General features: G+C 35.5%; 4 protein-coding genes across 6 annotated transcripts; 2 read left to right on the top strand and 2 right to left on the bottom strand.

Moving 5' to 3' along the window:
- Nucleotides 1-430: 430 nt before the first annotated feature.
- AIMP1 (aaRS-interacting multifunctional protein 1) lies at nucleotides 431-2,043 on the top strand. The gene is made up of 3 exons (XM_088233549.1): nucleotides 431-591; nucleotides 666-1,181; nucleotides 1,719-2,043. Exons 1-3 carry the CDS (start codon nucleotides 511-513, stop codon nucleotides 2,004-2,006), a joined length of 885 nt encoding a protein of 294 aa, XP_088089675.1. The 5' UTR covers nucleotides 431-510; the 3' UTR covers nucleotides 2,007-2,043.
- Nucleotides 2,041-8,803, bottom strand: LOC148276957 (T-complex protein 1 subunit theta-like). Its single transcript, XM_088233548.1, is given in 7 exon segments — nucleotides 2,041-2,513; nucleotides 3,121-3,316; nucleotides 4,239-4,389; nucleotides 4,392-4,464; nucleotides 6,944-7,318; nucleotides 8,004-8,561; nucleotides 8,642-8,803. Coding segments are annotated over 7 exon segments (1,638 nt in total). The 5' UTR covers nucleotides 8,702-8,803; the 3' UTR covers nucleotides 2,041-2,288.
- Nucleotides 8,804-8,816: 13 nt separating this feature from the next.
- Nucleotides 8,817-9,745, top strand: LOC148276958 (guanine nucleotide-binding protein subunit gamma-1-like). 2 transcript variants are annotated; one of them, XR_015823622.1, is made up of 3 exons: nucleotides 8,817-8,855; nucleotides 9,007-9,177; nucleotides 9,263-9,745. XR_015823622.1 is itself a non-coding variant. In XM_088233553.1 (2 exons), exon 2 carries the CDS (start codon nucleotides 9,364-9,366, stop codon nucleotides 9,574-9,576), a length of 213 nt encoding a protein of 70 aa, XP_088089679.1. In that variant the 5' UTR covers nucleotides 9,073-9,177; nucleotides 9,263-9,363; the 3' UTR covers nucleotides 9,577-9,745. The 2 variants fall into 2 exon arrangements, 1 of the variants encoding a protein (XP_088089679.1); XM_088233553.1 differs by lacking the exon at nucleotides 8,817-8,855 and having other exon boundaries at nucleotides 9,073-9,177.
- A 3,090-nt stretch (nucleotides 9,746-12,835) lies between these two features.
- Nucleotides 12,836-16,970, bottom strand: LOC148276959 (DNA fragmentation factor subunit alpha-like). 2 transcript variants are annotated; one of them, XM_088233552.1, is made up of 3 exons: nucleotides 16,749-16,970; nucleotides 16,007-16,499; nucleotides 12,836-14,510 (listed from the first exon to the last, which is right to left on the bottom strand). In XM_088233552.1, the coding sequence occupies exons 2-3, from the start codon at nucleotides 16,489-16,491 to the stop codon at nucleotides 14,399-14,401; spliced, it is 597 nt and encodes a 198-aa protein (XP_088089678.1). In that variant the 5' UTR covers nucleotides 16,492-16,499; nucleotides 16,749-16,970; the 3' UTR covers nucleotides 12,836-14,398. The 2 variants fall into 2 exon arrangements, with proteins under 2 accessions (XP_088089678.1, XP_088089676.1); XM_088233550.1 differs by lacking the exon at nucleotides 16,749-16,970 and adding an exon at nucleotides 16,619-16,734.
- Between the last annotated feature and the right edge of the window lie 7,698 nt (nucleotides 16,971-24,668).

The raw sequence follows: 24,668 nt of genomic DNA on the forward strand, positions 1-24,668 counted from the left end.
AACGTTCAATCACTGTAAAAAACTGTCAATAACGTATATTTTAAAATGAATTAAAAAAATACTTCCTTGAACGTAAATTCTTCATATTAGCAATTATCGCATATTATAATTTTGTTTTGCTAGCCGTGTCCCCATATGTTTTTTTTTACAATTAATCAGATAAGGAACCACATTTTGCAACTATTTATATTTTTCATTCTATGTAATTGTCAACGTTAAGGGGACCTGACAAGGCATCAAAAGAAGAAGAAGATGCACATGGAGGTTAAAATGTCTAAATAAATAAAACGGGAAATTGCACTAGAGATTTTAATGGAAAATATGCTTTAAGTAAATGACAATAAAGACTATTTTCAAATATTGGTGAGAAAAAAATAAGTTACGATTTAGTTCATAAGTTGACATGTGGAGATGTGGTCAAAAAATTCTCAGAAATTGAAATATTGTTTCAAATTGCATAGCGCTCGAATTACCAGCCCTTTTTCTAATTTATTCGATAAAAATATTATCATGTCACCTACGGCTTCAATGAGTAAATTGGAATCCAACTCAGCTAACGCAGAAAAACTACTTGAAATTGTTAAAAAAGAGGTATACTATTTTCGTATTTTATGATCAATTAACCCTTTTCAAGAACATTAATACTAATCTAACTTTTTAAACAGTTTGAAGAACTTAAACAATTGAAGATTAAATTAAGAGCTAAATCCTTAGAAGAAGAAAACACAGTGTTACAAAAGCAAGTTGATAAAGCATTAAAGGAATTAGTGAGACTGGAAACATTAAATGGGGTGAAACAAATACTCTTACCCGTAGAAAGAGACTCAATAGAGCAACCAAAACATATTACTAATGAAGCGACGAGTAAACCAAGTAAATCTCAAAAGGTAACGGAAACTAATCTCCCTATCAAGGATGCTAAAGTTAAAAAACCCAAACCCGAGAAACCCGTTACTGCTCCTGCCATGGAAGCTCCTATTGATGTTGGAAGACTAGATTTGAGAATCGGGAAGATTGTTGAAGTTCAGAAACATCCTGATGCAGACAGTTTGTATTTAGAAAAAATTGATTGCGGTGAACCATCTCCTAGAACTGTTGTATCTGGATTAGTTAATCATATACCGATAGAGGAAATGCAGAATCGACTTGTTATGGTTCTATGTAACCTGAAACCGGTCAAGGTAAATTGTTTAATATGTTATTTACACGAAACAAAATTTTTAAAATAGAAATAAAATATGCATTTTATTTTTAATTAACATCATTACCTTTCTATATCTAATGGTCCATAGGGCATTGCATTGGTTCACCGATTGCAGTGTATCTTGATTATTTTTGTCATATTAAGGTAAGATGATTAGTCTTACGCTTCAGGTACCAGTCCAGAAATATTCTAGTGTAAAAACACCCTTTTAAATAGATATTTTCATTTCAACCATGTCAGAAATCAAACCCAATACCTTCTGCATGGTAGGCAAATGCGCTGACCACACGAGGCAGACTGATCTTAATGACTCCTTGGGAAATGAAGTCTTTTGTCTACAAACATTTGGACAAACCCAAATATTAGGGAGTATTTTATAATTTTTATGCGTAAATATGGGATATTGAGTGGAAAAATTACTTCCATTATTTTCTGCGCCCCTTAATTGGCATCACACATTTTTAACTTTCTTTTACATTGATAAACCATCAATGTTATAAATGTTTTGTTTCAGATGCGAGGAGTTACATCCGAAGGAATGGTGATGTGTGCTTCATCTCCTGATAAAGTAGAAGTGTTGAATCCACCCGCAGGAGCTGTTCCAGGAGATCTGGTCCACTGTGAGGGCTTTACAAGGATTCCCGACGCTCAATTAAATCCAAAGAAAAAGATATTTGAAACATGCGCACCCGATCTTCTTACAAATGACAATAAGGAAGCTTGCTTCAAGGGAGTTCCACTCGCTGTTCTCGGAAAGGGAAATATTGTTTCCCAAACACTTAAAGGTGTAAATGTACGCTAATTAACAATGATTTTTAAAAATAAAACTCAAAACAGTGTGTTACTTTATTTATTTTGATGATGATGATGAATGGTTTCCGATTTTCCATTACAAGTCGGAATCTCGCTTGTTTTTTTTGTGTGGTTAGATGATGGTAGCGTGTTAATTAAAATACTTGAAGGCATTCACATTTAGTGAATGTTTGTATAAAATAAAGCTAAAATACGACATCAGGAAGCACTCCAAAGTCGAGGAATATAATATAAATATTGATTAGATAATAATAAATCCAGTCCTCTGGACTTAAGATTCATCATCGCTGTTGTTGCCCCCTGCCTTGGGTTTAGGTCCCCCGGCTCTCTTGGCCATGATGATCTGGTCGATCTTGAGAATAGTGCAAGCAGCTCCCGTGCCGTACTTTAAGCCCCACATCTTGGACAAGTAAAGATCATAAATTTTCTTCTCATTAGCGTCACAGAATGCATCAGATTCTGATTCAATGTCGATACCAGCGTTCTTTTTACCCTCCTGCGGACAAAAAAGTTATTTAGTGTTGCAACAGAGAGGGAAAACACCCTGAGAAGGGAATGTGGAAGTCTAGGCAAAAGTTTTTGTTAATATGTATGATAAATATATTTTGCAGTTGGTATAGTGAGAAAGTTCAGGGATTTTTATTTATTTTACCATTTGTTCTTATTGTTTTATTATGTATAGTTTTATTTGTTAATTCTATCAAACTAAGCCAATTTTTTATTTATTATTTATTTTTATATATTTAGTGATCAAAACATATGTTGAATGTCATTCTACAACATTGTTTGAAGGAATGACCGTTTTTATTTTTGACATTTAAAAGTTGAACCACGCACAATTATAATTTGTGCCCCAAACATTTGCAAAGGCTGCCTGCCTATAACAAGTAATAATAATGATAAACACAGAAAACTAACCAAAAACATGGCTACCCCAGAAACTGGAAAGTTGTTGACGGTTGCAATAATAATCGCCCATAGTTGCTACAACATAGCAACACTATAATTTAATGGCTGTTGCTAACACGTGGTGACATAAACCCACGAATCATTTTACTATGAATCATTTTATAAAAAAATACCTTAAAGGTGTATGTTATTACCTGATGGGCAACATGTAGGTTGGCCAGGACCTTGGTGGCCGTAGAGCCCGAGTTATCTGCGATGGCCTTGGGGAATGACTCCAGCGCCGCGGCGAATCTGCGCACTGCGTACTGCTCCAGACCAGGGAGGGTATCGGCGTACTTGGTGAGGTGGCGAGCCAACTCTAGCTCCGCTGCTCCGGCCCCCGCTAAGAACCTAAAAATTTTTTTTTTTAAATTGATAGACATTATAACAGAGACGGGGGGAGAACTTCTCTTATAACGGGTTTACATGGCAAAATATCAGTCATTCGACTGATACCTGCTGCGTGAGGCTACCTTGCCTTCACATAAAAGATGATTGTGAAACCCTGCATTTGGTGTACTAATGCAGTGCCCTACAGGCCTTCAAGTGCAGATAGGGGAGGGGTATGACTACTAACAAATATTCAACATTTTGCCTATGTTTTGAACATTTATATATATCATTGTAATTTCTCTATCCACATCCCGTGGTGCATGGGGCACTGAATCGGTACTCCAATTGCAGTGTATCTTGATATTTTTTTTGTATAGAAGGTAAGGTGATCACCAGGAACTATGAAAGATAGCATTGTAGAACCACCTTTAAAGTTGACATGTATTTCGGGTCCACCTTGTCAGGAATCAAACCCCCCAAGACCTCAAGCATGGTAGGCGATTGCACCAACCACTTCACTATGAGGCGGCTTATTTCCACTCATTTTTCTTTTTCAGGATTTTTACCAGAGAAGCCATTGGTTCTGGTTTTAGTTAACACTCAGAACTTTATTCCTCATCCGCCTTGACACAGAAACACTCATAGGACTAGTTGAACAATATTTTGAGATACCTAAATGTTTGTAGACATGTACTAGATTCTAGACATGTACTAGGACATACTAAAAATACAATATATAGAATTTAACTTTTTTACCTAGTTCCTAAAAATCCTAGAAACTTTAATGAACTACGAAACTGGTAGACAGATGACATTGTAACTTCTCAATTAATTAAAAAAAAAAAAAAACTATCGTGCGATTTTTTTAAAAGTACATTTTTTGGAATAGTACTAAAGAAATGAAAATGTCAATTGAGACTTTTAATTAAAATAACTTTACCTTCCATCATTAGCAATTCCTTTGAATGTGTTGACACCATCATCAATGGCTCGCTCAATATCATCCATATAGTTGTCGGTCGCACCACGAACTACAATAGTAGCTATTCTGGAGTTAGCACCTTCGAGCCTGAACACTACAGTTGTAGTCTCCCAAACTCCTGAACAGAGATGTGGTCACAATAACCCAACTCCTGGGCTGTAGGGGCAGTCAGTCGGGGAAGAACCTGTCGAGTTAATCATTCAAATATGAACATATTTATTTTAAAATATATGGGTTTACAGGGCCATATCGTGAAACGTCAGAGGACTAATTTTTATGATGTTATTTTAAAACATCAAATTTTTTTTTTTGGAAAATCGGATTTTCGCATTTGACCAATGAAGCAATACGCACCGGCCGCGGAATAGGGAAGCGCCTGGGTAGGGTAGGGGTAGAGGTTTGTGGAGGAGATGCTAGCCCGAGATATTGACTCCATTTTTAAATTGCAATAATATTTTTTTTAGTAAAAAATGTTTTTTTTAAATTCTTGGGATTTTTCAAAAAAGTTTACCACGAGGAATGTTTCTCTGAAGTTTCGCAGTCTGGCCCTGAAATACCGTGTACATATTGATACCATTTAATTTTTTGCGCAAGTATTACAATATTATTGTTATCATATCTTCGTACCCCTGTCCACACAAAATCTGCATAGGGCACTGCGTTAGTACATTCAATGCAGCGTATACCGATCATCTACCACATAAAGATAAGGTGATCAGCCTTAGGCTCCAGGCGTCAGTTCAGGAACATAGAATATTGCAGTGTAGAACCACCTAATCAATATTTCACGTTGACTTTATCAGGAATCGAACTCGGGATCTCAAGCAGGTTAGGTAATCACGCCAACTACTACACTACGAGGCGGATTTGTCGGGACATAAAAAATTATACTTGTGCTCTATGATAAAATTGCGTATTTTGTGCATTAAATAAATAAAATAAAAAAAAACACTTGTCGCGTCCCGTGACAAAAATAATTATACCTATAAGATAATCAGAACCGTTATAGTTTAAAAGTAAAATTGAATATAGAAAACAAATCAATCGCGTAAATAAACGCTTTACCCGACAGCGGTCAACAGCCATTCCGCGGCGGTCACGTGATACCTCCCACCACACTAGTTTTTTTGAATACAGGGCCGTAGCACTCGCCGCTGGCGAGCCAGCCAGTTGCAATCTGGTTCGCGAGCAGTGCCCACGCCGCGCTAGGCCAGTTTTCCCTCGCAAATAACTATGGGAGTTTTGGTATAATTCCCTATGCACCATGTTGAGCTGTGCCCAAAAAAAAACTTGTATTCTAATTAAACCAGCTTCCGGTAAGTCTTCAACAACTTTCGAATATATAAATCAACTTGTTTCGCTTATACAAATTTGTAATTTTTCATTATTGTCCACAGATCGGATACGTATGATCATTTTAAGCTAGAATCCATTATGACGGCTGTTTAGCCTTATACACCACGTAACAACTAACAAATCTCCATTTAGTAAGTACAGTATACAGCACGGAACTGTTGTTTTTTTTTAACTTACTTTCTCGAGCCGTTTGTAAAGAAATACATTTTTTTGTAGTATGGAGAGTCAGGTTACCCCGGAATCTCGCCCTTGAACCTGAGTTGTCGACATTTTCTTTGATTCATCCTGCAGAGGCGTGACTCAGCAGTTTTTCTCCTCAATGGCAAATCGACACAGGACGCCGTTTCTAGGATCCTTCGTAATTGCTGGTGTTCCTAGTACTTCCTTCTCAAGTAAAATAATATAGAATGGTTCGAATCTCTCAGAGGATTATGTGGGTACCTCGCGTGCATCTCTTCATAAAGGTTGGTGGAAATATACTTCGAAAATTAGTGACTCCTAATGTGATACTACAGTGAACTAATGGATACGCAGGATTATTCAAATCTTTATCCTCATTACGGGGAACCGCTGCCCAAATTATTTTCGGTTCTAGGACACTTAGAAGTAATCACATTGTAGGTTAATTTCGAATCCTTTTAATAATGGGCTATTTTCAATTTTAATTCTTACTAGGAGAGATCTCTGCTCCAATTATTATTAATCCTGTTTACTATAATTAAGTTCCTCATAAATAATTGTTGAACATCTTGAGAAACATATATGTCCGTTGTCTGTAAAACTATATTTTACTGATTTGTAATAAATAAACTTGAAATGAACCACTTTATTCTGTCTTTTCCCACCGTTGTTCACAACCAAGCAAGAAATTCAGTATTTTATTAGAATTTTGCAATAATACCTAATGGAAAGTAACTAAGGACCCATGTTATCCTTCAAGGAACCTTGAGATCAAAAAGAACAAGTTCTACCTGAGACTATTAGCCGCAAGGTAAGATTTAATATTAAAAAATAGTATGACACACTGTATTGCGAGTTTTCTCATGGGATGCGCCACATTCGGTGGACAGCCCGAGTCTACCGAATAAGGCTTGGTAGTCGACTGATATATTTAGTGTGGATGTTACCGCGACGGCGGTAAATCTGCAACCTGAATTTTCGCTGAGTGTGGTGCTCTAGCCTTATATTATGTTCCCCTTTTTGGTCTTAAATGTATTTAAACACAGAATAGCCAGTGAGTAAAAACAATAAAAATGCAGCTCCCCGGTTTCCCCAAGTCTGATTGAAAAATTGAAAAGAAAACTTACTGTACCACCGACAGCTTTGCTTAATCTTCTCAAATCAAATTTAGAGTTTAAACGGACGGCCATCATTTTATATCTGTTGATGAAGTGCATGGCCATATCTCCAAACTTAGCACCGGCAACAATAACTGTGGCTCCAGTTTCCGAAATAGCTTTAATCTGGTTCTCCAGAAGTGATTCTTCTCCTCGACTGAAGTTGAGTAGTTCGTCTGCAGTTTTGATGAGTACTGTTCCCTTCGTCTCCGTTTGGCTGATGTCTACCGGGCAGGAGAATAAGGCAACCTTGGCGTTGGTAAGGCTGGATACATCTCCTTCTACTTGCCTCTTGAACACCATTCCTTGCACAACACTCGACTGAAGGAGACCAGAACCCAGAATCTGAAGTCATAATTGGAAATATTATAATTAATATGAAGTCATCTCCATCAACAAGAATCTCAACTTTTTCTGCATACGGAACTTCATGCCCATGCCATACAAGACTTGTAGGCTGCAACAACTCATGTAGAGAGGCACCGAAAATTGATGCATACAGGTGCAGCTGGCTTTAGTTAGGAATGTGGTAAAAGTATTCAAAACAGTATTGAAATTTCTGTGCAAACTTTTTACCAAAAAAGCTTTTTAATAATAATAAATTATTTGACTGATTTATATACTGCCATTTTTGAGAAAAGTCATCAAGGACGATTAACAATTCTGTGCTTAAATTTACATTCTTACTAAGCTAAAACTATACAGTAAAGTTTCTGATTTTAAAATCGAGGGTTTGAGCCGCCCCGGAGTGCGAGTTCTTGTAAAAAATGACACACTACAAAAATTTATATTTTACCAAAAATGTTAGGTGCAATAATGATTATTATTTAAGTACCAGGTGAAGTTGAAAATATTTGAGGGTTTTTTACTACATTCGGTAGGTCATAAAGTCTTTATCCTGCTTAGTGTTCTTAAAGGCAGAAAAATAATAATATAGGAAACCTGAACAGTACGTTGGAAAATTAAACAGAAGAAGGAAAGTTAAATTTGAGACTGGTGGTGGTGGTACAGTAACAGATAATATAGTTACCTTGCAAACTCGTACATTGTCAACATTAAATGTTGTCTTTTCTGGCAGTATTGATACACAGGCTTTGGCAATTAAATCACTAAGGAAATCTTCTTGCCCATACTGTTTTGACATGATTGATGATTTCAATCCAACTTTAACTGCTTCCAAATCCTTGCAGTCTTTGATTTCGTAACAAACAAGTTGTGGCAAAATTTCTAAACATTTGTTTAGGGCGCGTTCATAGCCATCTGCTATTTCAGAGGTGGTTATACCTAACCTTAACAGATCTTCAGCAGCCTCCAGTAAGGCTCCGGCGAGGACAATCACAAAATTAGTGCCATCGCCGATTTCTGCATCTTGCATTTGACTTGCGAGGACAATAAGCTTGGCTGCGGGATGCTCTACATCCAATTCTCGGATTATGGTACCAGCGTCGCTTGTGACAAATTGCTTGTCGATATGATTGATTATCATTTTATTCATTCCATTCGGACCGTATGCAGAACGAACACTTTGTGAAAATTGTTTACAAGCAGTTATGTTTCTGTAAACTGCCTCTTCCAACCCGGAATACATCTAAAAAAATATTTATAAAATCATCTTCAGTACGCCCTCGGGAATAAAAACTATTGTAAAAATTATTGAAAGATACTTACCCGTGCTCCATCTTTTAACATTTGGGCCACTCCGGGCGCTTTTGGTACGTGAAGAGCCATTCCAATAGGTTAATTAATAAAGTACGAATTTATAAAAGATAAACCACGTTGTGTTCGAGATTCAAGAACATTCGAACGCCGGCCCACGAGATTTATGTATCCGTGATGTTAGACGAACAGTTTAACAAAACTAAAGAAATAAAAATACGTGCAGGTACTAGTTTTAATATTTTACTACGGATAAGATTACTAAATATAATATTGAATATCATAAGACGATGTAGAAGTTAAAAAATATAACAAAACAAACAAGAAAAATAATTTTTGATTTCCCTCGAAGTATAAAAGGAAAACTTTTGTTTCAGAAAAATTCTAGTGTCACGGTAGAATTTGACATTTCATTTGAAGGTTGGTATTTCGGAGAGTAGCCATTTAAATTGTGTTATTTGACTTTTCTGGCCGCTATACCCTAGCTGTTACCTCCATCGTCCTTCCGTTCTATTATTTGGAAAGCAATTGTGGCCAGTTATTGTCATGTAAGTTATAAATTTGCTTTTAAAAAAGTTCATTTTATAATTACGCTTATTGCGTGTATTAACGTGCTGTTTACCTTTGTTACAGCATAATCAGCTGCGAAGGACACAAGTTCCTCGCCCCACCCAATTCTCCTTGTGCAGTTTTGTTGATTTTCCTTCAACATAGGCCTATCAGATACCGCCGTTATGGATATGATGGTGTCTACGTTGCAGCAGCAGCGTGCTGTAACGGAACAGCTACGGCGGGAAGCTGCAATACAGCGTATTCCCGTCTCTAAAGCTGTGGCGGACATAGTCAAGTTCATCACCGACCATGAGCAGGAAGACTGCTTGCTTGTTGGTTTCACCAGCCAAAAAGTTAATCCGTTCCGCGAAAAGAGTTCTTGTACTGTATTGTAATTTATTCTTTAAATATTATGGGTATGAATGAGATAGTTTGTTTTTTTCTCAAAAAAATACATAAATTATTATGAATGGGATCCTTTTGAATGCTTGCTCTACAAATATATAAACAAAATATGTAACTCATTTTTATTTTACTATCAACCAAATAAAGGTGTTAAATAACTATCTTTGTATTTCTTTGTAGGTAGTATTACATATTTTAAGAATTTATTGCTATATAGGGGATGTTTTTTATATTTAATTTGAATGAAATAATGTTTCATTTGAATGTTGGTATTGGTTAATATTTTACTGTTCATATAATGATTAACGTATTACAATAAAGCATTGATTAACCAATCGTATTTGGACCGTCAACAAGCCTTCAATGGAAACAATTATGGATCTTCACAATGTTATATTAAATCCTGATTATGCTATTTGCAGTATCGACATTGTATGTGTTCCTTAATGTTTTCTCACTGCGAGAGGTGCGATTACTGCGGTGATTTAATAAAAATGATACAAAACACTCGGTGTTTAAGAAAAATGAACAAACCATCACACCATTTTGTCATAGGTGTAGTCAGAGAGGATAGGATGCCACACCACTCTGTCTTAACATATGAAACTCACCTTCAAAAGATGTTGATAATTCCAGCTTTTAACCTGTCCATCTTTAAGTATTTGGTTATGCCATGTCTTTCTTGGACTTAGTTTTCTGCAATTATTAATATTCACATCATGAAGAACCAAGGATCACCAGACTCCTAACACATGTTACAATTTGTTTACGTTAACACTAGACTTGGCATTCTCTCCTGGCTTGCGTGCACAGAACTGGGCTGTTGGACCTACTCCACACTACTCCTGCTCCAATTCAATCAGCTGTCCTATCTGCCGAATGACCAATTCTTCAACTCTTTTTAATATACTTTTTCTTTCTTCTCAATTCTTCTTTACTTCCTTTTAGGGCTGCCACCTCTCCGGGTTTGACCCGGAGTCCACAAGTTTGTATGGTGATATTCAGGAAACGGGTTAGCATCCTATAAATCTCCGGGTCAGATGAATTATGGCATACTTTTATTAGTGTCATAATATACTTGTGTTTCAGGGCCAGACCGCGAAACTTCAGAGGAACATTCCTCATGGTAAGTTTTAAAAAAAATCCTAATAAAATTTTTCGTCATTTGAAAAAAAAAAATGTAATCTCAAAATGTAGTAAATAAAGTAAACTCGGACAATCACTCCCTTCACAAACCCCTACCCCTCTCCTACCCAGCCGCTTCCTTTGTCCTCGTCTGGTGCATATCCCTTCATTGGTCAAATACGTTTTTATGGCATTTTTTTTTTGGTCAGAGAGGGGTAGGGGTGCGGGTTTGCGGAAGGGATGCTAGTCTGAGAAATAAAAGATTTACTTCATTTTGAGAGCAAAAAATTTTATATATATTTTTTTTAAATGACTTTTTTGTAAAAAAATTATTGGGATTTTTTTTAAAGCTTACTATGAGGAATGTTCCTCTGAAGTTTCGCGGTCTGGCCCTGAAAAGCCGTGTATTATATCCCCTCATACGTAATGTAATATGTAAAGTAAAACAATGCATTTTGTCATAAATAAATAAATCTATCTATCTTATCTGGCAAATAAATTTTTTGTATGTATCAGAACTAGGAAATATGCAAAAAAAACACATTCCAATAAAAAATGTTGTTTTAAAAAATCGTGTTAGTCCTAGCAGCGCTGTTAAGTTGTTTTATTTTATGTACCTAATACTTATTCAATTTAAGCTTGGTAAATAAATTATTCCTCTAAAAATTTATGTTTTATTTTTATTTTGATATAAAAAAAACATTTGCATTCTTATGATTTACCCAAATATTTTATTTTTGGGGGGCATTTTCAATGAGTTTTAAATAACTCAATATTAGAAAATGGGAATAAGGGTGCAGTAGAGCAGGATGCGAACCTCAGACTTTTGATCCGTGAGTCTACGACATAAGGCCACGGGAAAATTGTTTTTGGAAATCTCCAGGCCTACTCTTTTTGTTTACAATTTACATGTAATTAAAACTATTATGTACTATTATTATATTACATAACTGTTGCTATATATACTTTACGTACATTTAAACCGTTGTAAGAGCCCTCAGGGCAATTAATAAATCTCTTTAGTCATTATTTTTGTATTCATTTCTTCTAAATGTACAAACCAACACATCACTCCTCTCTTATTTTTGTCGATAATGGCTGTCTCGGCCTTGAAAACTTTGTGGATCTCAACATTAACAAATAGGTATCATTACTGAGATTTAGCCGGAATTCGAATCTGACACCACAGTGCATAACCCAAATATTTATGAATTACATCACGGGGCCGAAAATACTATTAATTGCAAGCACAATATCTAGCTATGCAATATTTGCTAAGTACTCAGTTGACTGCTTTGGTTCATAAAATTTGTCTTATTGTAATTATCTTTCTTGTCATGGTGACTGGCAAATATGTATTCTAACAATATAGCATTTTATAATAAAACTCATGTAACAGCGCTAAGTGGCCATTGTCCCGCTGAGCATGTAGCGTTGCCCTCCACTACTAATGAGTATACTGAGCTTGTTCAATAGTTACAGTTGAAATGATTCGTAGTAATAATATTGACGCCAGGCGTGTGGTTGATGAACCAATAAAGTTCATGAGAGGAAATGTTTATGGGACGCCCTAGATTAGCTGAATGAAAAGAAAGATGTACTGAATCATTTTTGTAGATATATATACCAGATACACTACGAAATATACATAGATACACTACAAAATAACAGTAGCATCTGACTATACTTTGCGGCAACCGGCACGGGACTGAAATGAGTCCTATTCATCTATGCTGAGTGCTTCGCAGTCATCAGAGCTAATAATTAGCATAGGTGGATAAGCAGCCTAAGATTCTAGTTAGAATAAAATGAATCATTACTGTTTTAAGATGATTCATTTTCAATTTTTGTTTACATTGTACCACTTCTAGACATTGCAGATTAGATCGACAGTATTTATAAGTTCTAGTAAAGTCACGAATAAGAGAAAAAGGCTCTTATATATATTACATAATATGTTTGTTTCTATAAACTATATATTACAGTTAATTGCTAGAAAAAAATTCTCTAGACTATAATTCACAGAAATCTCAGTTTGAAAACAAAAGGGGTTATCTCTGGTTTTGTAAACCTTTTATTGTTAGTGGATTAAGATAAAAAATAATTTAATTTAAAACAGTCACATGAGATCAATTCCTTTCTTTATTAAAAGCCATTCGGTGTTACATAAAATGTTGGAATTGTGACAAAATTGTTTTGGGGTTTTACTATCATATAGCTGTGCATACAAATAATTGTAATATTAATAACATGGTAATAAAGGGTTTAATAACTAGGGATATTCGTATAGGGTTAATATGTTACAATATTTTTTTATTATGTATGTAAATATACCATAAGAATTTCTTATTATTTTGGTGTCAAACATTTGTGATTATGTATTTAAAATCCTACCAAACAATGTTACCATAGAAAATGTTACATAATGGGTGATTATTTGGTTGAGAAGTGATAATTATGTTTAGATTCCACTTAAAATACTGTATTCATTACCCATTCAAAGTACATTTATTCTTATAAGATGGATTTTACTCACTACATATTTTGATAACAGGGGAGGGGGGAGGGTCACTAGTTATATAATGTGTAATAAAAATCTATTGATTATTACTACTAAATTAAATCTTTAAATAAATATTAATGTGCATGTGTACATATCTATGAACACGTATGTACATATTTATGTACACATCCATTTACGCTCAGTGTTAAAAAATCTGTATAATCTATTTTTTAAGAAACTAGCATATTTTTATTTCTGCGCTGCTTATCAAAGGAGTAAAACAATCATTTTCTATCCCTTGTAGATTTACTTTACTTCTATTTTCTGAATAAGTAGAAATGACGCTCTTACCACTATTTTTAATTTATGGTTGAGCAATTTTTCTTTAATTATTGGGAGTCATTTGTAATGATTACTAGAGACTAATGCGAAAACAGAAACATTTAACAACTATCAGTCTTGAAAAATTAATAAACACTTTCAATTACAAAATTTCTTCATTTCCATTCTCTCTATGGCTTACTGGATGATTTGAGAAGTTCAGAAATGCCAACTGTAAATTTATATCAAAAGCATAATATTTCTATTTTACTAATGTTTGCAGTTGAGAAATTGGCATATACAAAAATAACCGATTGTCTATGCCTATTTAAGATTTCACTTTTATGTTTTAAATCTTCAAAAGATTTTTTAGTGTAATATTCTTATTTAGACTAGACTGATGTAAAAAAATATAGGTACATGATTTTTTTACATTACACAATACAACAGGCATACTTGTTACAATACAACATAAAATACCACTGTGAGGATCATATTACAAGCTTAATGTGAGTGGATAACTTAATATCACACTTAGCTTAAAAGCATCTCACAATAATAATTACGATAGGGTTTGTGATGGAGTTTCTAAAGATTAAAATTTGTGTACATAAATATTAATTAGTATTACAATGACTACCATCGCGTAAAACCTTGACATTTGATCATTTTAAATAATTAAAACTTTCATCAACTTGAAAGTGCGGGTCATTTGATGTTTATGAATGAAATAATAGGGAAATAATGGTAACATCCAATAAACCACAGGGGGGAAAATATGATTAGTTCGTTATTTTTGGGAAAACAACACACGGGGTAGAGGAATGTTTTTGTTGTGTTGATTGATGAAAGTGTTTAGGAGTCTAAACTCTCTCTTGTTTGGCCGACAATTCATCAGTCCCATTAGACACACTCTGGTGGTATAATTTCAGTAATTCCATTGCATCATGTGCTTGCCGCTTCTCCAAAAGTATTCTAAAAAATAAAGACAATAATATTATACAAAGGAAAACCAAAAAAGCCATACTTTCAAATAAAAATGTTAACATTTCTGCAATCCTATACTACTTGTTAGATAAAATTCAGGAATCTTTTATGTGGATTATGGGATACACCAGCCCCATTGGAAGTTTTTTTCATTATAAATCACAAATTATAAGATTATGTACATATATTTTTTTAAAACTAGCCCTCCACATATAAAGAAAAGTATTTTTTAAATGCAGGATTAATAAAATAATTGAAAATACAGCTTGTTTTTATGTAAAGACAAATCTCATAGGATATGAGAAGGAAGATATGTTTTTTTATTGCATGATTTAAAAATATAAATGTAAACGCACAACTGTGACTTTGTTATTTTAAGCTCATTTAAGCAAATTTTGGTAGAATATACTTTATATGACAGAACAACAGACGTTTACGAGGTACATTACGCTGTTAAATTCCCAAAGGAACTGCTCTACTTTGTGATGTCGTGAAACGGTTCTACATAAAAGGTTATCTTAATATAATTTTTCTCTGGGGCCTCTTTTATTTAAAAAAAACAATTTTATAGGTCTCTGAGTAACATAAATATTGCAAAATCTGTAGTTACATAATAACATGTAGATAAGTACGATTTTATTTCTTATCATATTTGAATGAATGTATTAAAGGTATTTTTTGCAACAAATAAATTGATGTTGTGTAGTCACATATGGGAATATTTTATTTTTTTTAAATTACAAGATAAATTAATAATTATAAAGGGTGGATTGAGTAAATAATTCAGCATAAAAATGCGGGAAACTCAATACTAAATATTTTATTTTAAGCACCATAAACAAATTAGATGTCCTATCACAATTTAGGGTAAAGAAATAAAATATTTGTAATGTCATATCTATGTAAAATAAGGACAAGTATTAAAATTATGTCTATTTATCGTAAAGTTTTTTTTTGGCAGCATCCACGGTGTAATGGCTAAGATTCTTGACTCACGCACGGAAGGCTCTGGGTTCATTTTAACGGTGAGAACACAAATTAAATGTGATTTCTATCAAGCCTGGGTGTTCTGTGCTGTATTTGGGCTTTCTAGCCTGTTGTATATAAAAAAAATATGTTTGCAGATCTACCAACTTTGAGAGGTACATTACTTAATGCTTTAAATTAAGAAAACAAGTAATAAGAATAAACATAAAAAAGATTAAAACAAAGGAGTTGATATTCTGCCAATAGATTATAGAGCATTACATAACATGGAAATGAACCATAATTGATATTATTTGTTTAAAAAAACATATCAACGATTTTAACACCTAGTATAGGTACAATATTATGTGCATACTTAAATGAATAAAATAATAAACAAACGCCACAAAGTCATTTAAATTATAACCAATCAAATAAAAAATGAGAAAAAGTGAAAAAATTGTCAAAAAATTGTGCCAGCAAAAACGAGCAAGGGCAAAAAATAAATATTTAAATACCTTCCCGAAGCTTCTTTTAGTTGCTCGAGGAATATTTTGTTATCTTTTTCAGAAACAATATCAGCCAAGCTGTCCGGGTCCATATCGGAGAGCAGCTCTAAGTCCTGTCCTCCCAACAGAGAGATGTGGCACAAGTTGTGCTGCAGTCGGCCAACCAAACTCGCCACTTGTTCTTTGTCTTCCATGCCGACATCGTCAGTCTGGTCCAGACTGATGTGGCACTTCGGCACGTTCGGACACCACCTCTCCGACCCACGAAGTACCATCAGACTGGTGTCTGGTTCCAACGTCGCGAAATACTCTTCATCGTCCACTTCAGTTCCATCCGATTCCAGGACGATGGTAATGGATGTGCTATCCGCGAGAAACTCTAACTTTTCCGGAATCTTAGACATTAAATCTTCCAAAGATTGTGCAACGACACCCTTACGTTTCTCTCTCTCCAAGTCGCAAAGTTTATACGGTTTGCTAATGTCATTTTCCATTTTGGTAACTAAAACAAAGAAAGAGATAAAACAAAAAGTTATTTACAATAGGCGTGAATTTAAACAAAAATCTGATTTTTTAATGCGCATTAAATTTAAACACTTGTCAAGTCGTCAAATTACCCACCAAATAATTAATATTCTGGTTATAACAAACGATTACAATTTACTAGTTTAAAAGTTGTCAAAAATGACAGAAGGCTATTGTTACGGTTTATACTTTTAAAGCAGAGACAATAATTTATAATTTTACTCACTTTGTATAAACTTAAAACTCGATGGTTTCTTTCGCTCGTAACGAAATGATTGAAATATTTTGAAAATTTTCGCGTTTAAGTGTCTGGCACCGCCTCCCAGACGAAGATGAAAACAAATACGGCCCGCCCAACGACCCGTGCGTCTTCCCGCTTTCTGGCAGTGGGCGGCTGTGGTACACAGGACCAGGACAGAGGGCGGCGGAATGGCGGTAAGGACGAGCCGTCTAGACGCGGCGCGCGTCGCTGTCCAAAGGCGCTTCGTAATAATCTAGTAATAGGCATATTTGCTAAATCAATAGTTTAACAATATTTTCGGAATCTATTACTATCAATTGCTGAATTTAAAAAGTACATCTACTCTCTGTAAACATGTTTATAGATATAGTAAAATTAACCTTTAAGAGAACTTTGCCTATTTGCAGGCACTTTGGTCGGGTTGTTTGATCATTAGTAATAATTTTAAACCAAAAGCAATGCTAAAATTTTTGAAAAAGTATTCCATTTTCACACAAAAAAGGTCACGTTTAAAAAATAAAACTCTTACTATCGATTTGTAACTATTACTAATGACCAAACAACACAGCATACACAGGGGTGGACTATACGTTTCACCTATTACAATAATATTTTAATATTTAAAAAATGTTGAATTAATACCTACTTTATTCGTTCCAACTCAACACAGGAGTTAAGAGCTAGTGTAATTGATTTATTTATAGAATCGTACAATGAACAATGAATAATAAATTACAAATTAAAATAAGATTAAAAGACGCCTAAAGCTAGGGTTTCCTAGGACAGCGGTGCCCGTATCTTAACGGCCGTAGTGAACGGTGATGCGGTGGACAGCCGTCGTAGTGGTGACTAGAGAGTGGTTTTATTTTTTAACGGTGTTATCAACACCATTTTTATAGGAAACCACTCTCTAGTCACCGTTACGACGGCTGTCAACCGCATTAACGTTCACTACGGCCGTTAAAATACGGGCACCGCTGTCCTAGGAAACCCGAGCTTTAGTGGCCTAAATCTCGGGTTTCCTAGGACAGCGGTGCCCGTATTTTAACGGCCGTAGTGAACATTAATGCGGTTGACAGCCGTCGTAACGGTGACTAGATAGTGGTTTCTTATAAAAATGGTGTTGATAACACCGTTAAAAAATAAAACCATTCTCTAGTCACCACTACGACGGCTGTCCACCGCATCACCGTTCACTGCGGCCGTTAAGATACGGGCGCCGCTGTCCTAGGAAACCCTAGCTTTATTCTGTAACTAATTCGTTTCGTAAACTCATTTGTATCGTATGAGAGGAAACGAGAGCGAAATACGTTTTTGATTGCTTTAAAGTAAGATATACATATGACGAACGTACGATCTTACGAAACGAAATTGTGACAGAAAAAGTTTCTAAATAATAATCTTGTATATTCAATTATTGTACATTATTATAAAGTTAGAAGGGCCTTTTTTCTTTTTTTTTAAGGAATAACCCACTAAGCCTCTATTTAGAAGCTTGTCAGCAGATGGGATAGAGGAGATATGGAAGGAAGTAATGAAAAATACACGACAACATCCAGACCAATTTTTTTCTTGAAACTGGCAGGAATCAAACCCGCGACGCCAGTTTCACAGTTGGCCGTCTTACCAACTGCGCCACGGCGCCTGTCTGCCACGCGTTTTTATAAAATGTAAATAAATAAATACACTTTAATAATAATGTTTGTTATATCACACTTTCAAAAGGGGAACATCAATAAAAACTGGCAATATCGGATAGTTAAATAAAGCAAAATGTAGTAATTGTTAAAAAACTTATAGGTAGAAGGAACTTAGGTACTAGGTATGGTAAAAAAAAAACATGAACATTATTTTTTTTAAAGACTTGTAACGTACGCGTTTCCACGATTTGTGGTGGTTCATCACCCACATCTGCCGCAGTCAGACTTCCCGGCGTAAAGGAAAAGCCTCTCGATCCCAAACAAAGAGTCAAAAACAATGTCGGAAGGTAGGCAGGACTGCGACGACCGCAAATCAACCTCAATAGCCCTGAAAATGACTTTCCACCTCGTCCAAGTGGTGTAGAGGGGTAAAGGCAGTCAGCTGGCAAGGTGGAGCGAAGAATGGGAGAACACAGGGCGGACAAACTAAGTAAAACACTTGTTCACGGTTAAAATTTCTCAATACTACATGCCTTTTAAAGTAGCACGCGTCAATCTCCGCGTGGCTAGCCGTAACGCTGCGCCAGCTGGCCTAGAGTGGCGGGGGTAGCTCCACCCCCACCACTCGCAGTACATCGTTGGCCGCAGGTCTCGTAAATTTCACCGATAGCTGCGATGCGCGCAACATACTATACAATACAACAATCCTTTTTAGGACTTTACAAACATTATAAAACATACTTATGAAGTCATTCTCTGACTATCTTGTCCCCGGTATCGCTAAGGCCAGGCCCGAAAACGAACTATTTTTCTTTGTTGAGAGCCTAGCACTCAGCCAACCGGGGTACCTAGCTGCATTTAATAATTAATTTATAATTTTATTTACATTTAGTCTGCAATCTAATCCAATTCATATGCGCGTCCGGAACATGACTCATTATTTTTACAATAATAAAAATAATGAGCCCTTTTATTTATTGCCTGCAAGGAATATTAATGATTAAAAACCAACATATTAAGAATGTTTAACTCCATGTTTTCTCTTCATATACGAATATATTTTGTATCTAATGGTAAATATATCTACGAATTATTTAATCATGAACAAATTTTATTTGTTTTATAAATAAAATAAATGTTGAATGGTTGGTGACAGGGTGTTTTGTATTTTCAAGGTTAATTTTAATTTCTCCAATTGTATTGGATTTTTATACTGTACAATTTTTAAGCAGTTTGTTTATTTAAATGTCTTATACAATCCAACGTATGTACTGAATGTAGATGTATATAATTTAGTGTAATATTGTATTTATTTATGGCAAATAAGCCATGCATAGTAAAAAAATAAAATAATCGTAACTTGGCTATTTAATTTTTTTTTTAACCTAAATGTTAATGAACATATTTTATTTTTTGTCAATGAAGACTTAAGAACTTACGTTATTCGATTCGTGTATTGATTATTGTGATCGTGTTAGTTTTTCCAATTGGAACCGCCACTGTGTTCAATGATTTTGCATGTTTATCAAGTTTTTTGATGTACAGAAAGTTTTCGGGCGATACCGAAAAACAACGAACAAAAGATATAATAAATATCAAAGTTTTTACTGTCCACAGTTGTAATTTTTTTGAATGTGTGATAGAGTAAATCGATTTATTTCATCTTAAGATCGGCGAAGAGGAAGCTCAGGGGCTATTTTATTATTTGTTTATAGACTATCAAACTAAGCCGAAAATTAAATAATGAGATTTTTATGTGTCGTATTATCATCGCTATGATTTTGTAATTTCGAAATTACCTCGCCAATGACGTCACTAGTTGTCGTCGGTGAGTTGTCTTGACTGGTGAGTTGGCTTCACGGACACCGGAAATCTAAAACAACACTCTAGCATTGGTTGATTCGGAAGAAGAACCTGTGACGTAACTCAAAGTGTTTCATAAAAAAAAAAAATGCGCTTCCGAGAAACTTCGTCGTACAATTAAATGTAACATTTTTATATCTAGTTTTCTGTAGCACTGAATTTCCTCATTCTACAGGTAAAATTTTAAGAGAGATCAGAAAATATTTCAAAATAGCGCCTTGTGGTCAAGTGGTTAGCAAGTTTGATTTCCATGCAGGAGGCCTCGGGTTCGATTTTCGATTAGGTCAATATAAAATATGCATTAAAAAAATGTGTTTTATTGACTGGCACCAGGGTGGTATTCTAGATTTTCTCTACCCGCTTCTTCTTCTTTCTGTGCCATATCAGGTCTCCCCGACGTTGGCGATCACTCTAGAGGATTCTGGTCCTGCGCCAACTGGAACAGCGCCTCGACCCCGCGCACTCCCGTCCAGTCGCGGATGTTTCTCAGCCAGGCCATCTGTCGCCTTCTAACCCCACGCTTTCCCTCGATCTTTCCCATCATAATAATCTGTAGAAGCATATATTTGCTTCCGCGCATGATATGGCCCAGATATGCGAGTTTTCTCTGTTTTATTGAGGACAGTAGTTCTTTTTCGGCACTGGCTCGTCTCAACATCTCCACGTTGGTCACTAAATCTGTCCACGGGATTTTCAGCATTCTCCGGTGAAGCCACATTTCAAAAGCCTTTAATCGGTTCATGGAGTTCACCTTGAGAGTCCATGTTTCAACCCCGTAGAGCAGTATTGACCACACATAGCACTTGACCATCCTCTGTCTCAGTTTTAAATTAAGACTATCACTGCAGAAGAATGATTTCATGCCATTGAATGCTGATCGTGCTATTTATATTCTACATCTAATTTCCTTATCCGAATCCAGATCAGAAGTGATTTGACCCGCGATAGAGTGATTAATTTGAAGATTTTTTTTTTATGCGACGACACTTCGCTTCATATAATGGCCATACTGATGATTAAACGTTAATGGTGTATAAAACTGCTTCCAAAACGAAAATAAAACTTATACGGTTTGGTCAATTCAACCTAATTAAAAGTGTTTTGAGTAATGTTTAAGGTTGCAATAATGTTCTAAATGAAAATCATCATGTTTGATTTCACGTGTTCATATTGTTTGACGTTTGATCATTAGTGTGGCCATATGAAGCAAAAATTTGCTGCATGGAAAAAAATATATCCCCAAATTAAACAGTCTCTAGGGGATAGAGAAGATTCATAATTGCACCCCTGGGATGATATTCCAAATGCTAAAATACAAAAACACGAGAAACATACAAAATACACGAGAAAAACTGTTTTATCGTGCCGCGAGAGCGGTTCATAATGTAAAATCTGTGCTGTAAGACATCTTGCCTTTAAAAAAAATATGTTTTTTTAAAAATAGGATTTGCTTATTTTTGCTTTGCTCATTATGTACAAGGCTTATATTAACTGCAGAAGGTATGTCCCTTTTAATTACTCTGACTATAGTGTGAGGATCTGGTAGGATAATCGGCCGTGGCCTTGTTAAGGAACTTCTCCGCATTTGCTTTAAGAAGAGGAAACATGAGAAGCGGGACTATTGAAAGGCATCAACAGACCTTCCGTTCCACTTTGAGAGCGGTCGGCATTCTGTGTCCTATTTTTATTCATTTCAACAATTACCTTTAGTATTTTACCATGTATAATATTACATCATGCGATAAGTCTTTATGACTTAATACTGTTACGATATCTTCTAGATCCTCATCCAGACTTTTACATCGCGCCTCTAGCTGCATTCGCTCTTACCTGAAAATGGGACAATGCGTCAAGAAATGAGGGACATCTTCTGGTTTCTCGTTATCACATGGACAGCTATTGATTTCTGAGAGCTTAAAACAATGAATATAGCTCATAAAACCTCCGTGGCCTGTGAGGGTTGCTTGCTGCGTTTTCCTTAAATCAAAGGCATGAAAGATTTTTGTAAAAAATATTTTAGTTACCTGACAACTTGCCTTCAAAATAACAAATGATTGAGATACATTGCGATTGGAATACCAATGTTGTGCACGCTATGAAGTATTGACTCATTGGCTGCAGGAATAGAGGTCGATTAAGTATTAATATTTTTTTGTGTCCGGAGGAATAAAGAATACAGCTAGGTACCTATATGTGTCCAATATAATAATACTGTGCACGTGTTCTCAACTCAATAGTAAAAAAAAAATAAGTAAAAAATCTGAAAAAAGTCACCGAGTAAAGAAAGTCCGCCGCGTTGATACTGATTTAAACTACTATGCTTGATGTCCCGGGTTCGATTCCCGGCATGGTTGGCATGAAGTGTTTATTTATTATCGTTAAAACTTGCAAGTGGCGCATTGTGTTTATCAGTTTTCATGTGTATGTCCATACAGTATTTCGATTATAATGAAAGCATCCACCCCTTTCCCGAAACTGTTCATAAAGACTTTTCTTTCTTCAGTTTCGCATATCAATATGAATTTAAAAAAAACTAATTAAGCGAAAACGTAATATTTCTGTACAATCAAACCGCAGAAATAACAAAACAAAGACACTTTAAAAGCTTTCATTGTACCCCTCACTGCAGTATTGTCAATTTGTGATCAATCAAATACACATGGTCAGCACAATCACCTTTTTCTAATTTTCCAGTATGACAGTGAAGGAATACAGATCCCGCGTCGGAAAGGAAGAAGAACGTAGTAATACAAACAAATCAAACAACGACACAAAACCCAAATACATATAGGAAACATTAGAATAATTTGCCCCATACAACATGCACTCAAGCAACAGAAAAAAAACAATACGTATCTATACCAAATCACATCAAAGTACTTCGATTAGTATATTATTATTATCTATGACATTGTTAAGTATTTTTGAAGATGTTGGGTTGTCAGGAGCTGGCCAGTGTAGAAGTGCCATATACTCCGAGGCATGTTTCTCGGCTCAATATCTGCGGCGTACTTATGCTAATATTAATATTATTTGGTATTGATATATATTATTTATACCTACACAAGACACAGCATTAAGCACCTGTCCTGCATTCCATTCAATTTAAGTTCCGGAACCTAATTTGTAGTTTGTAAATATGATGCAGCGTAAAAAAGCGCAAAATACAGCTTTGCATTTATGAAGAGCAGCTTACCCACCACATACCGCACACCGCATCTGAGGACATAAGTCTCCTTGGTGGTGCCTACATACACGGAAAATTTGCTCGTTGTCAAACGAGAAAAGCTGCCCGAAGGAGCTCTCTGAAATCTGGTAGCCTTAGCATCTTTGTGCTGAAAGAAAGTAATCTAGAAGTACATAATATGTACTTCATTGGATTGAGAAGAGAGGGAAGTGAATTCTTCACTGACTGGAATTAAATTGATTGGACATGATCAACCGAAATGATTACAAAACTTTTTAAAAGCCTTGAAATTCTTTTTAGAAGCCACCAGATCTGTATATCCGACAGGACCTATAACAGGGCCACGGATAGTAGCGAGAAGCTCCATTTATAAATAGCAAGAATAATCATCTCAATTTCCATATCAAAAATGATCAATATACGCTGCGGAATGCTGATGATGATGAAATCAATATAAATGCATACCAAATTGCATATCTAAAGTATTATAAAACGCATAATAATTTATCATCATCATCATTCCCTTTCCCCACCGAATGCTGCATGGTACACCAATCGCTGCGTATCTTAGGAATTTTTGTAACATGAATGTAAGATGATCAGCTTTACTACTAGGACTATGAAAAAAAACGTTCTAGTATGAAAATACTCAATTAAATTAATATTTACGAAATAATTCGGATTTACAAAATTATGCTGTAATTGTACATTACAATTTAATCATTTTACTTAAGTAAAGCATGTCTCTCTAGTTTGTCCCGAGCGCTTATTACTGCTTGTATAAAATGAAGATTAAATTTAAAGAGACGTCAGGTGGAACCCGAGTTGGATATGACAATGCAATACCCGAATAGTCTAATATAAACTGCCACTGGCGGGGTCAGGAGCGGTCATGGTAGTCTCCCCGTGAATCAATAGTGGCGCCCCCCTGTTGCCTGTATTCTGTACCCGAACTGCAGGAGAGGGGGATGATGCAGATCGGGGTAGGTACTCCACCACCCCCCTAGACGGTGCAACGGCCAGGAGTTACCAACACAGACGAATATCTATCTGAACGTGGTGTGCGTTTCGCTGATGCTAAAATACGTGTATTCTCTTATCATCATCATCCCCTTTCTGCACTCAGTGGTGCATAGGACGCTGCATTAGTAAACCAAATGCAGCATAGTTCGATTATCGATTGCATTAAGGTAAGATGATCAGTCTTACGCTTCA

Source organism: Micrasema longulum, unplaced genomic scaffold (genome assembly GCF_059751315.1).
Source record: "Micrasema longulum isolate JH-2025_06_02 unplaced genomic scaffold, ASM5975131v1 h1tg001119l, whole genome shotgun sequence".
In the NCBI taxonomy this organism is placed as follows: Eukaryota; Metazoa; Arthropoda; class Insecta; order Trichoptera; family Brachycentridae; genus Micrasema; species Micrasema longulum.

Bases quoted from the DNA above. Each gene is read 5' to 3' on its own strand.
- LOC148276959 (XM_088233552.1), bottom strand. From the start codon at position 16,491: ATGGAAAATGACATTAGCAAACCGTATAAACTTTGCGACTTGGAGAGA. The intron at 14,511-16,006 runs GTATTTAAATAT...TTTATTTTTTAG, and splicing joins CTAAAAGAAGCTTCGGGAAG to AATACTTTTGGAGAAGCGGC.
- AIMP1 (XM_088233549.1), top strand. From the start codon at position 511: ATGTCACCTACGGCTTCAATGAGTAAATTGGAATCCAACTCAGCTAAC. The intron at 592-665 runs GTATACTATTTT...CTTTTTAAACAG, and splicing joins TTGAAATTGTTAAAAAAGAG to TTTGAAGAACTTAAACAATT. The intron at 1,182-1,718 runs GTAAATTGTTTA...GTTTTGTTTCAG, and splicing joins GTAACCTGAAACCGGTCAAG to ATGCGAGGAGTTACATCCGA.
- LOC148276958 (XM_088233553.1), top strand. From the start codon at position 9,364: ATGGATATGATGGTGTCTACGTTGCAGCAGCAGCGTGCTGTAACGGAA.